The 12912-nt window shown below is 36.3% G+C and overlaps 3 protein-coding genes across 6 annotated transcripts in view; 1 reads left to right on the plus strand and 2 right to left on the minus strand.

The window, feature by feature from the left end:
* Window positions 1-480: 480 nt before the first annotated feature.
* On the plus strand, window positions 481-4292 carry LOC111795521 (E3 ubiquitin-protein ligase CHIP-like). The gene is made up of 8 exons (XM_023678000.1): window positions 481-846; window positions 995-1062; window positions 1162-1225; window positions 1390-1461; window positions 2907-3040; window positions 3387-3540; window positions 3646-3756; window positions 3834-4292. The coding sequence occupies exons 1-8, from the start codon at window positions 727-729 to the stop codon at window positions 3957-3959; spliced, it is 849 nt and encodes a 282-aa protein (XP_023533768.1). The 5' UTR covers window positions 481-726; the 3' UTR covers window positions 3960-4292.
* A 907-nt stretch (window positions 4293-5199) lies between these two features.
* On the minus strand, window positions 5200-8882 carry LOC111795518 (U-box domain-containing protein 9-like). Of its 4 annotated transcripts, XR_002815207.1 has the most exons (4): window positions 8349-8882; window positions 6413-7588; window positions 6311-6343; window positions 5200-5456 (listed from the first exon to the last, which is right to left on the minus strand). XR_002815207.1 is itself a non-coding variant. In XM_023677996.1 (2 exons), exons 1-2 carry the CDS (start codon window positions 8631-8633, stop codon window positions 6503-6505), a joined length of 1371 nt encoding a protein of 456 aa, XP_023533764.1. In that variant the 5' UTR covers window positions 8634-8882; the 3' UTR covers window positions 6294-6502. The 4 variants fall into 4 exon arrangements, 1 of the variants encoding a protein (XP_023533764.1); XR_002815206.1 differs by having other exon boundaries at window positions 5202-5456; window positions 6311-7588; XR_002815208.1 differs by lacking the exon at window positions 6311-6343 and having other exon boundaries at window positions 5204-5456.
* A 2973-nt stretch (window positions 8883-11855) lies between these two features.
* LOC111794963 (GLABRA2 expression modulator-like) overlaps window positions 11856-12912 on the minus strand; it is a 4570-nt gene continuing 3513 nt past the window's right edge. The window contains exon 4 of the mRNA XM_023677182.1: window positions 11856-12315. Within this exon, the coding sequence (XP_023532950.1) occupies window positions 12298-12315 (18 nt within the window). The 3' untranslated portion in view covers window positions 11856-12297. The remainder of the gene's footprint in view (window positions 12316-12912) is intronic.

The raw sequence follows: 12912 nt of genomic DNA on the forward strand, positions 1-12912 counted from the left end.
GCGAAACCAAAGCTGAAGCAGTCGAATCTGAGCGACGACGAGAAGCAGGGGATCACGGCAGATAGCGACAACTGCGATGGAAAGAAGTAAATCTCGCCGTGAAAGAGGATGAAATGGATGGACATTATAGTCCGACTGCTAATCATGGCGGTTACATCGGTGACGAAGGTGGGTCGGAGCCAGCGGACCACACCGGCAAGCAGAAACCGGTGGGGCTTCTGCAGAAGAATGAAATCAGTTTCCAGAGCGACGATGGCAAAAAAATTTCTGTTTCGGCGGTTTCCAGTGGCATCACCGATGGTGACAGGGGAAGGAGGCGGCGCAACGGCGACAACGACGGCGAGATTGCTGTAGAAGGGGAAGTTAACTGCCACGTCATTTTTCGTCAATCAACGGTCAAAGGAGGTCCGGGCTATTTAGAACTAAAAATATTTTTTGTACTAATTTTTTGAGGGAAAGAAAAAAAGAAAAAAAAGAAAAAAAAGAAAAAAAAAAGAAAAAAAGGAATTTATAATTATCCGTACAAAATAATTAGAGGGAAATTTGTCAACTTTGGCGTCAACACATATTTTGCCGGCGAATCGCTTGAAATCACTATTCTTAAGGAAACGCCTCGATTTCTGTAATCCCATTTAACCAATTTTCTCTCTGTTCTTGATTGCCTGACCCTAAAAAAACCCCCCAAAGTTTCATTCATTATTGTCGCTTTGATTCCGTCGATCGGCGATGGGGCCGGGCTTCGTGGCCTTGTCTGGTGCTGCAAAACAGGCCGAGCTTCTCCGAAAAGATGGAAACCACTATTTTCAAAAAGGTAGAATCGGAGCCGCCATTGAAGCCTACACCGAGGTTTTTCTCTATCTCTCGATTTCTTTTCGTTTCTAGTTGCTATTTTGGTTTTGTCAGAATTTGCAGGTAGAACGTTTGGTTGTATTGGATTCTGTAGTTTTATTTGTGTTCGTTGATTTTGGGATGTTCTTGTTGTTTGGACTTGAAGGCGATTACGCTATGCCCGAATGTTGCTGTGTATTTGACGAACCGCGCTTTGTGTCATCGCAAGCGGAAGTATGTACGGGCACCAACCCTAGTTCCTTTCAATTTCTTCATTTTTACATTGTTTCTCTTCTTTTTTACATTGGATTACTTTTTTCTTCTGGTATATAGTGATTGGAAGAAGGTGGAGGAGGATTGCCGGAGAGCCATTCAGATTGATAGCAATTCTGTGAAGGTATTGCTTTAATGTTGAGCGTGATATCAATTCAGCCTCCCCTGCTGCCTCCAACTTATTTACAGTTTTCTTATGCATTTGTCTTATCTTGAATTCTTGATCGATGATCCTTCCTTCTCTATTTCTTTGTATATCACATTTGTTGACAATTTTTTGATGTGCAGGGACATTATATGTTAGGCCTAGCATTAATACAAAATAATGTATATCCAGAAGGAATCAAGCATTTGGAGAAGGTAACTTTTGATTTTTGTATTGTACCCTCTTTTATCCTTTTCATTTGGATACAAAACAATTGATTTCTACGTAGAGATGAAATTGAGTAGAAGATTGGATTGGAGATTCATTTGAATTATGGATTGCACAAATAACTTTTGAAAACTTTTTATATATATATAAAGTTTAGATGTAAAATTTTTCCCTTCCCTATGAAAACTTTTGATTCCATTTTTTGCTTCATGGACTTGATTGCTCTTTGCTCTGTATAATTTTTGAACCCATGAACTTCTACACTTCAAAAAGTACAGCCATTTATGGCTGTTAAAGAAATGCTTCAAATGGGAAATGGATGTCCATTGGATGAAGAACATAGCAAGCCGGAAGTTATTTTAGGTCATGGTGGGTGGATTTCTATAGTTGTTTTGAAGCAATCAGTAGCCACTTTGGAGGCCTAATTAAGGTATCTTCTAGAACCACTAATATCTTGAACTGCAGCTCGATTTTCTTTGAGGTAAAAAGAAATTCTTGTGGTTTCCTTCCTCATCAATCGAAATTAGAGGTAGAAAAGGAGGCAACCTTTTTCTCAGATCGGGGTGCCCACCATCTGTTTCTGCACTGTTCGAAAGGAGACTTGATTTAAGTGAGCTTTTCAAATACCTGGATTTATAACCCACCCTCATCATTCCTTCCAATCCTCAAGTTTAATACCTTGAATCCATATATTGTTCATGTAGATTTTATCGTGTAATTACTGAACCGAGGAAAGGTCAAGGTGCTTGCTTGGAAAAGTTTGGCTAGAGCACCTCATTTGTCACAGCCACCCACTGAACTCCTTTCAAGTTCCTTTACAGATGAGATCCTTTTCCTGTTTTCTGCATAGCTGATTCAACTGTAGTTTGAACAGTTTAGAGAAACGACTACTTGACAGATACACAATGCTTGATTTACATGGGGGACGCCTACTGTGCAGCACAGCAAAGGGATTTTTAGTTTGATAAGAGGAGAGAATATGTGTGCCTTGGATGTCTTTTTGAGAGTTTAGTCTGTCATAGTAGGAGGCGTGGGTTGTAACAGAGAAAGTGATAGCAATTGGTTAGATAAGATGGAAGGTCGAGTACTAATTGAAAAGCAGCTGTCACTTATCTTGACATTACTTTTCTTTATGTTTCAGCTAGATGAAATTTTTTTCCTAAGAATGTGCAAATCTCCTATTCACAACTAGTTCTACAAATGAATCTACAGAATTCTGAATGAAACTTCTGTGGTGTTGACTCATTTCTTCTGAGTAACGTTTCGGTTCAAATAATTTTTTCAATAATGGAAAAAAATATCGGTTTTGAATCTAGAAATATTTTAAACTTTTGGTTCGTGTACGTTGCATCCCTGCCACTGAGCATGTAGTTTTTGTAAGCATGACATGTTTATTATACAAACATAAATTTAATTTCATCTCTTTTTATAGGCTTTGGATCTTGGTAGGGGTGCAAATCCAAAGAGTTATATGGTTGAGGAAATATGGCAGGAGCTTGCAAAAGCAAAATACAGGCAGTGGGAAAAAGCTTCTACCAAACGTTCATGGGAATTACAGACCTTGAAGTTAGTTATTTTTCTGAGTTCAGCCTTTTGGTTTCCAGAGTTTGATGCATGTACACTTTTGTAATTGATAGTTAGGCACACGTTTTTTAGCTGAAAATATTAATGAACCATAACCGTTAAACAAATGGACTTAGGAAATGCGTTTCGAGTCATGGTGACCACTTAGAATTTAATATCTTACGAGTGTACCTAGCAACTAAATATTGTAGGGCTAGGCAGTCGTCACATGAGAATAGTCGAGGTAAGCACAAGTTGCATGAACACTCTTTGATACTAAAAATTTGAGACGGGGGGTTTCTCGATTCTGTTTCCTTTTTTTGATTTTGGTGAATGTATTGTTTTTCAGAGAAGCTTGTGAGGCAGCCCTTGAACAAAAGTATTTTCTTGACCATTCTGAACTAGAAGGGTTTGTAGATGAAGCTGAAATTGCTCATAGGAAACAATTAAAGTCTCTAAGAAGTGTGTTTGAAAAAGTTGGGGAGGCGGATGCGCCATCTGAGGTAATAAGCATGATGGTTGCTATCTTCAATTTTTCATTGTGACAAGCTTTTAGGCATAACATTTGCTGTTTAAATCCTGTGGAGGTACTAATTCAATATTCTCAGGTGCCTGATTATCTTTGTTGTAAAATTACACTTGATATTCTTCGTGATCCCGTTATTACTCCGAGTGGGGTTACGTATGAGAGAGCAGTGATACTCGACCATTTTCGAAAGGTGACAACATTACACCTTCCACTGCCATTTTCCCATGTCTTGTAGCTACAATTTTAACCATTTTCTTCCTTATCTAGGTGGGTAACTTCGATCCCTTAACGCGGGAACTGCTCGATGAGTCACAACTTGTACCGAATTTAGCCATAAAGGAAGCAGTAGAAGCCTTTCTAGATAAGCATGGATGGGCTTATAAGACAGATTAAGTTGAATTTGAAACGGAACTCAATCGAGTTGATGGTTAGGCCTGCACGGTCTCGTGTCTTTAATGGCGTGAGTTTGTCCTCGACTCTTCTGTATGCATTGTCAATTACGGTTTGTCATATGATATCATGCTTTCCATGACATTCTGAGGTGGTAGCGTCAATCATGTATATGATGTCCTGTCTTGATAATTTTATTGTACAGTTATTACTTAAACCTTCATTACGGTTTTAATTGGAAGGCTATGTTCAGCTTCGGTGCGCGTTTGTTCCTTTTTGGCTAAGCCTTGTCGTGTTCAAACCTTTGATCTACTAATCGAGAGTATGTATTAACTAGCTGAGTATTGTTTAAGTTGACATACCTTTTCATATTTAAATTGACGTTGTTCTTGATGGAACCTTAACAATAATTTGTTTGCTCTTGTTGATTATGTGGAATGCCATTTTTTTTTACCATCTTGCGTAAGGAAGAAGTAATGCTTGATTACAACTTGTAAAGTGAGGTTAGTATGAGTTTCAAATTTAAATCGAGTCGAAGTATTTTTCAAGTGATTTGGATGATAAGAGTTTTCAATTCATATGGAACAAGTCGAGCATTTCAACGTCTCGACTCCTTTCATGGCCCAAACATTGATTGTTGCTGTCCAAAGTCCCCAAAATTATTGTACTGCACAAACCTCCCACACACCACATGATATTTTCCTTTTTTTTTCTTTTAAGATCACAAAAAAATTAATTAAATTATCATTTTTCTCAATGTTGTGGCATTATTCTCTCTTTTTCAAGAGAAAAGCTCCAAACATAAGCAGTGATATCCTAAAAAATTGATGTAACAGTTCAACTAAACTTGTCCATATGAACATATGAACAGACAGAACATATAAAAATTGATTAAATGAAACATTATTGTGGACAAGAAAAAGCAAATGGGGACTTGTATCTTCTACCACCAACCACACAATAGCTACACAATCCATTGTATGACAATGATTATATTAAGATGCAAACCCAAATATCATTGTCTTTCCAAATCAATATTAAGGTCATAAACCCATTTAGCAATTTTAAATCGACGTCTTTTCCATCGAGTTCAGTGTACTTTTCGGTGTACTTTCACGGTACTTATAGGGCAATCATTTAACCTTATTATATTTGGTCGTTGGTAACTTGCAGGATATTAAATCATTTAGCAATTTTAAAACCATTTTTTCTACGTCGTTAAATATTTGCATGACCCTTGTAGTAGAACCGAACGATATCATTTTATTTATCTGATCTTTTCAAGTTGAATGTTTCAATGAAGATTCTATAAATAAAATCCAAAGATACAGCTAGCAGGGACATGAGGATGAGGGGGGGTTTCCCTCCCTTGAATACAGAAAAAAGGGGACTGGAAAGCAACCTGACTTGATTTGGTGTACTATTTATGGTAATATATTATAGAAAACGAAGAGAGAGAACTGAAGACAATAAATCGAAGTAGCCTCCAAGTGAACTAACCTGTAAACAGTCAATAAAAAGAATCATTTGGCCTCAATGGCAGCAAATTATGAAACAAAAATCAACAAGAAACAGAAAAGGAAAACAAAATCACAGAGCTTAAAAAGAAACCAAGAACCCTTTCATATACATACAAATTCCTCGCACAAAATAAGGGGAGAAGATTTGAAACTTACCCACTCATGAGGAGAGATATTAGTAGCTACTTCTTACTTGGTTATACTTGCATCGGCATTATTAGACAAGATTAGAGGAGATTGAGGCTTACCACTCACTCATAAGGATAGATATTAGTACCTCTTGCTACAATTATGTTTGTATCAACGTTTTTGGTCGAGAATTCGTATCGATGGAAATGGTGAGGTGGAGGGCATGAAGTGATAAGGAATTTGTAAAGTAACCCAAGAGATGATGTGGGAAGTCTAAGGTAAAGGAGTGTCATTGTATAATGGATAAAAGGAGACTAAAAGAGTGAATATCTTCACAAAAAGGTAGAAGGCATCCAATATTCCTATTCAGTTCATCTTCAATGGACCACGTTACTACTACATATCACAGAAACCATTCAAAATGATGCACACGACTTTTCCTGTTTGTTGCCCAAGGAAAGATCCAGTTGATACCACTAAGGAACATATGCAGGCAACAATCATATCCTTTCTTCCTTTTATTCTATCCAATCATATTTGCTCACTTCCTTTTGAACAGCTCTAAACTTATTGGTTCAGTTCAATGAATCAGAGAAAGGGAAAAACAGGCATTGGTAAAGTGCAGTAATGATGAAATGAACAATGATGAAAGAACAAGTAAAGCTAATGAAAAAATGAAAGTAAAAACTTAGGAACAGAACTCACTTCACATTTATTCACAGGCACGAACCGATGAAGCTGGCAGTGAAATCAAAATTAGACTCCACAGAAAAAAGAGAATATACAGACAAGTTGATTGAAGATTACCAAAACAGATGAGATGAACGAGTCTTGGCAAAAGACCAGAGTGCCGGATTTAGAGGCAGAATCTACAAGTTTCGAACGCCAAGAATTTCATTATGTAGTATGGGTCGTATTAACTACCCTGTTCAGTCTCTCGAGTATGCCACTGGCCTTTCTCTTGGCTCTTGAAGTCCCATTCTGAGCAAGTTCAGAAATGGTTCGATAGCATTTCTCCTCCTCCCTCATGTCCTTCCACTGGGTTCGATCGTATAAGCAAATAGCATGGATGATCACAATGCAATTTTCCTTGTTACGTGAACAAGTACTTTCCCTGATAATTCTGAGCAGGGAATGAACAGCTCTAAGTTCTCCCATTTCCTCAATAGCTTTTGGATGGTTCGAAAGCATTGCTAGAATAGCCAACAACTCATCAACGTGCATTCGGTTCATGATCTTTTTCAGAAGCACTCGAACTGCACCATCTTTCACAGCTCTTGCTTTATTTTCATGAATTATACAAAGATTAAATATTGCTGAAGCAGCATCTTTGATAGATAATGGATGCCCCTCATCTAAAAGGTCGATGAGTGGTTTCAAGGCACCAGCTTTCCCGATGAGTACTTTGTTTGAGTCGAGAGCTGACAGAGTGAAAAGGGCGGCAGCTGCATTGCTCCTTGTTTCCATGGTTCCTGATCTCAGTGCTTCCATTAGAAGAGGTACTACCTTGGGAGTTTCAGAAACAAGTTTCTTGTTGTTGTCATGGATTGACAGATTCAAGAGGGTTGTGATCAAATCTTCTTGCAGATCCGCATGAACACTACTTTGGGATTTATCTCCACAAAGTGGACTAAGCAACAAAGAGATGGCATCATGGGACTCACCAAAAAGTGCTCGAAATGAGGGCATCCGCTTTGTCAACATCCGAAGCTCCTTAGCAGCAGCTTTTTGTTCAGGTAATGTTGCAGACATTTTCTCTATTAACGTATGAAAACGGCCCCGATCAGCCTCTGTTATTATATCGTCATCAAGATAATGGACACGATCTTGCAACTCAATTCCCCGACTACTACACCACCGAGATATCATTCCACGAATCAAGTGATTGGGAGTAAGGTTCGTGTGTGAAAGAACTTGCTGAGTTCTTGGGCACGTTCGGTTTCCTGATTTCAACCATTTTTGAATGAAGGGTCTGTCGAATGTCTGCAATAAGATGAAACAAAACAACAACTAGAACACTCAGAAACCAAACGACCATAATGAATGTCTTAAGGAAACAAAGAAAATTTACAATGGCATTAGATCTACACCAAAATCATACATCACAAATGATCTATAAGCAATTCTCCTCGTTTCCTCTACAGATTTCCAGGAAAACCATTCATATTGATTCACGGTCAATACTTGTTGCCTTGCCTTAGATTATAATACGAAACATTAATACGATCACTGAAGATATGAAGGATTTAAATCGTCGGCACTTGAAAATCAAAAACAAAAACGATGCAATGTCAGGGACAATACAGTTGTAGAACAGAAGGTAAATTGAAATTTCTGATTTAAAAAGCAGAGAAACTTGAAAATCCTACACATAGTAAATATCGAATCAGAAACTATTTGAATCTTGAAAGAACATCTCGTCCACAAAACAGAGGACAGGTAATTTGAAGAAGACGAAGGAGAAGAAGAGGAAGACGAACAAGACATATCCAAACAACATATTCACAGGAAAACATTCAACAAATGCAGAGAGGAAGGAAAGGTAAGAAGAAGAACATGCTCATGTCCTCAAATCTTTCGTTTCTCTACGCGAAACAACCAAACCGCAAACACACGAGTGTGTTTGCACAACAAAAGCACAAAACAAGAACAAAACAATTAGAAAACTATAATTTCATTCAACAGAATCAAAATCACCAAGACGTAGAAGACAAATAAAAAATCTCAGTCATGAAACACAAACCTCGCCTGTTGAGACAACAACAGGATCTCTCATGAGCTCTGTAGAAAGCGGACAACGAAATTCATCAGGGCAAATGAGATTCTCGTAGAGATTCGAAGAGCGTGATCTCTTCCTGAGTTTCAACTCCTTGAGCGCACAAAGAATCTCTTTAGCTTGATCAATAGCGTCTATGGAGAAATTATCATCATCAATTATAGCAACGATGAGCTTCTGTAACTCCCTCTTCAAATCCGTGGCCTTCCCCACGACTGTAGGATTAGAATCAAACACACCAGTTTTCGCCATCAAGATCGGTAAGCAGATTTCGATCACTTCAACAGTTAGAGAACAGACGAGACGAGACTCCCATTACTCAAATTCGACTCTCTTCCTCTCTCTCTCTCTTAATCCGCCATTAAAGGGTAGAGAGAGAACCAATTTTCCTGTGCTTCCATTCTCAAGAATTCCACGAACTTAAAAACTGAGGAACTACAGCAACCACAATCCACATTTCTCTCTCTCTCTCTCTCTAATTTCTATTTCTCACTCCTTATTTTAATCCAATTATCCTTCAAAATTTCCTTCTTTTTTTCAAATATCATTTTTCTTTTCTTTTTTAGGGCTTACCTTTTTTTTCTCTTTATTTTTTCTTTTTTTAACCTTTCACGTTTGTTATATTTTATTATTATTATTACTATTATTGCAAATAATATATTATTTTTACCGTTCTTGAATTAAATATAATAATCAATTTTATTTTATTTAATGAGATGTCTCTCTCTAATATTATTTGCAAGCAGATATTATCTGCTTCAATTTATTATATATAGTTGTCATTCTCATAATTTTAAAACATGTTTCGGGACAAGTTTTCGTATCCTTAAAAAATTGCACTGTTGTATTGACATTCATAAACGTTTCAAAATTATTCGTTGGAGTAGAAATTTATTAAACTGTAAGACAAATTGTCGAGCTGACAATCACTTTACGTCGACTTTTTATTCAACTTCGTGACATATGTACAAATGTCGATTATATCCCTGAATCTAAAATTATATTTTTTTATTTTTTAAATATTATTAATTAAAAAAACAAAAAGGGATGAAAATGAAGGGTGAGTAAAAAGGAGTGGAAATGATGATTTTATTTTATAAAAATGAGAGAGGAAATGAGGGGAAGTGGGGTCCACGTGGCACCGGATGTAGGCAATCACGGAATCTATACCCATACAGCTGGCATGCCGCGTGGGGATTATTTCCTCTGCTCCTCACTCCACTATTTCTTTTTTTTTTTTCTTTTTTTTTTTTAATTTAATTTGTCTTATTTAACCTCCTAAATTATCCACGTATACACGCAATAATAATAATAAATAAATAAATGGAAAATCCATTTTTCAAATTTATTATTTTTTAAATTCTTCTATTCTTCATTTCAAATCACCATAATAAGTTTCTCCATGTGACTGAGTATACGACATTATTTGCACCATGTGATTAATAATGTTCTATTCTTTTTTATTATTATTTCTTTCTTTCTTTCTCTCTCCTTTTACCACTTATTAACACGTATCTATATTCTTTTAGGTGGACTTCAGTCTAGGTAAATTGAACGTGTAGTACTTTCCTACACACGATCCATACGTGCAAGTATGGATCCACTAGGTGGGCTCGCACACTTATAAGCCTCTTGGTCAAACTAGTTGACTGTAGTCGGATGTCCAGAGGTACAACGGCCATCACACATCATGTCAAGCATGATGACCATCTTATTATCATAGTGTATACCTCCGTACTCATCCTAAAATGTTCAAATTTTTCACTTTAAATAAATACCCGTGTTACAAATTATATTAATATTCATACCTCGCTAATATTTATTATATCAATGAATTCAATTACGAGGTTTTTTTTATTTTTATTGAAATATAAAAATTTTAGGAACGTAGATCTAATGATTTATGTGGCATGATGGGGAAGTAAAATATTAATGATCAAGATCCAAAATCACAAAAATAAATTCAAAAGCCAATATAATATTTATTCAAGAAAATTAAATATTTTGTTGGAAAAAAAGACACGTGTCAACTTTTTGAAGGTGGAAATTTTCAACGCATATAAGGTAGTCGTCGTCGTATGCGATACGGTGCCGTTTTGGACCTTTATTTGTAAGTCACTGTCGTTAATGACAATTATTTAGCACGCGCCGCCGCCGCCGCGGGGGTGCTTTACCAGCTTTCTAGCACATTTTTATTTAATTTTTTTAAATTTTAATTGAGGGGGTAAATTGTAAAAGTTTTTAGAATTTTAGGGTCGTTTTTGCAATTATTGATAAATAAATGAAAAAAATGTAATTTTAAGAGAGCGGGAAAGAATGAGGTGGAGGGATGGTGGGTCCCGCAGTACAAGACAATTTTGCCGCCAAATAAGAGAACTGGGGCCCACATGTACCAACGAGGCTCGTGGCGGGTCCCAGCTTTGCCACGCGTATTGCCAAATAATTCACACTTGACAGCGTGTACGATGCCAGATGTTTCATTCATGCACATGTGGAATTGTACTCTTCAATTTTTTTTATTTAGAAAAAACTATTTTTAATATTTGATATAAAAAATATAATAATATGTTTCAAGACAGCAAGAGAAGTTTCCTTTGCCCTTTTTCCCACTAAAATTCAAAAAAAATAAAAATAAAAATAAAAATAAAAAAGATTAAAAAATAAAAATAAAAATAAAAAAGTACAAATTTGGTAGTACGTCAGTCTCATTTGCTTATTTAATTACTGTTGTCCAAAAATGCCCCAGGGGAAAAGTTATATTTTCCTTTTAATTTTTTTAATTCTTATTTTTATTTTAATGAAAAATAAATTAAAGATATTAGTTTGGAACAAAAGAGTATAAATTTTAAAGATATTAATAAAATAAAATAAATAAAAGGAAAATAATAAAAGATATTATCCAATGCCATTTTCCCTTATTCTCTCCACTTTTGGCATAAAATTGAACAAAAGTTTGAGTAATTTGGTTGATCATAATCTCTAAAGAGAGACAAAGATTTGTCAAAAGTTTAAATGATGAGATTAAATCCTTAATAAACGCCTTAATTATGGGAGATTAGAAAATAAAGGCACAAAGGAACAATTTCGATCCTAAGGACGTTAAGTTATTTGTCGGTAAGATTTGTATAGTTTGAAACTCAGAAGTCTACGTGAATTTCGTTACGACTTAAAGTTATTTAATCACGGGTACAAATCATACTTAAACTAATAAGTATTTGAGCTATGTTGTGCACTTCGACTATTTTCACACAGACCGACCGTCTGACTTTACTACATTTGGTCACTAAGGTAACTTGTAAGATATTAAATCTTAGGTAGGTAGCCACCATGACTTATACTCATTCCCGATCAACGCTTTACATGACTATCATTGACTATTAGACTAACTCGACTATGAATATTATTGTAAAAAGTGAAATGAAGATGATAAAGGCATCCACTAGAATTTCTGCACAACCTGCGAGTAATCAATGATAATCTGAAGTCAAAGCAACCTTTGCCATTTCACAAATGTAAGATACAGACAACTTTATTGAATGAAAATATTTGCAAAAACAAGAGGAGTTTCTTATCATTACAAATATTTACAAGTATCCACCCATTGGATGGATGATGGTTCAACTGATAAAGTTTGTTCATTCAAAGTTTCTACTCGAGGATCATTTTGAATCCCATTTCACCAAAACAGGAAGATGTATGTAAACAGAGTATAGAACGAAGTGTTGGTTTCGCTCGTTGTGTTTCGGTTCCCTCGGACCGACGTATGGGATCGCTACCGTTCGAAGTTATGACAGCCGTGTTATATGAAATGAATCCCATGAACTAGAATTCATGAAAGTCCCACGTGATTATTTGGTTGTACTTCTTTTGTGAAGGGTCCTTGAGGTTTGATGAAGCATTGATTTTCCCCAACTGATCAAACCGCTTTCACCACCTACATATTCATCATGGTCATGAAAAGGAACCCAAAAAAGAGATTAACAGAAGATCCATAGTTGAAAAGGTGGGTGAAAAAGATAGAACAACAAGAAACTTGGTGATTCGTTTCGCTAATTATTACGGTTGGTTCTACTCAAGTGAATGCAGATACCAATCACTGAATGCAATATCAAGTGGTAACACAAACACAATTTTCTAGCAAATACTTTAAAAGGAAACATACGAAGGGAGATTCTCAATCCAAGCCATTGGCTAAGTGTAACAGTCCAAGCCCACCGCTAGCAGATATTGTCCGCTTTGGCCCGTTACATATCACCGTCAGCCTCACGGTTTTAAAACGCATCTACTAGGGAGAAGTTTCCACACTCTTATAAGAAATGTTTCGTTCTCCTCTCCAACGGACGTGAGATCTCACACTAACTTTAGTAGAAGAAATATGTGAGGCCCGGGAGATAGTTCCATAAATCCGAGTTATTTTTATGCACTGATTTGAGATAAGAGGGACCAAACGAGGAAGAAGAACTCATTCAGCAAAACTTACTCTTCTATAATCATCAAGAGATATCATTAGACAGATTGCAGAGAGAGAGAG

The sequence above is a fragment of the Cucurbita pepo genome, chromosome LG05 (assembly GCF_002806865.2).
Source record: "Cucurbita pepo subsp. pepo cultivar mu-cu-16 chromosome LG05, ASM280686v2, whole genome shotgun sequence".
Lineage (NCBI taxonomy): Eukaryota > Viridiplantae > Streptophyta > Magnoliopsida > Cucurbitales > Cucurbitaceae > Cucurbita > Cucurbita pepo.

Coding starts and splice junctions, on each gene's coding strand:
- LOC111795521 (XM_023678000.1), top strand. CDS start 727: ATGGGGCCGGGCTTCGTGGCCTTGTCTGGTGCTGCAAAACAGGCCGAG. Junction 1,226..1,389: donor TTGATAGCAATTCTGTGAAG/GTATTGCTTTAA, acceptor TTTGATGTGCAG/GGACATTATATGTTAGGCCT. Junction 3,757..3,833: donor TACTCGACCATTTTCGAAAG/GTGACAACATTA, acceptor TTCCTTATCTAG/GTGGGTAACTTCGATCCCTT.
- LOC111795518 (XM_023677996.1), bottom strand. CDS start 8,633: ATGGCGAAAACTGGTGTGTTTGATTCTAATCCTACAGTCGTGGGGAAG. Junction 7,589..8,348: donor TTGTTGTCTCAACAGGCGAG/GTTTGTGTTTCA, acceptor ATCTTATTGCAG/ACATTCGACAGACCCTTCAT.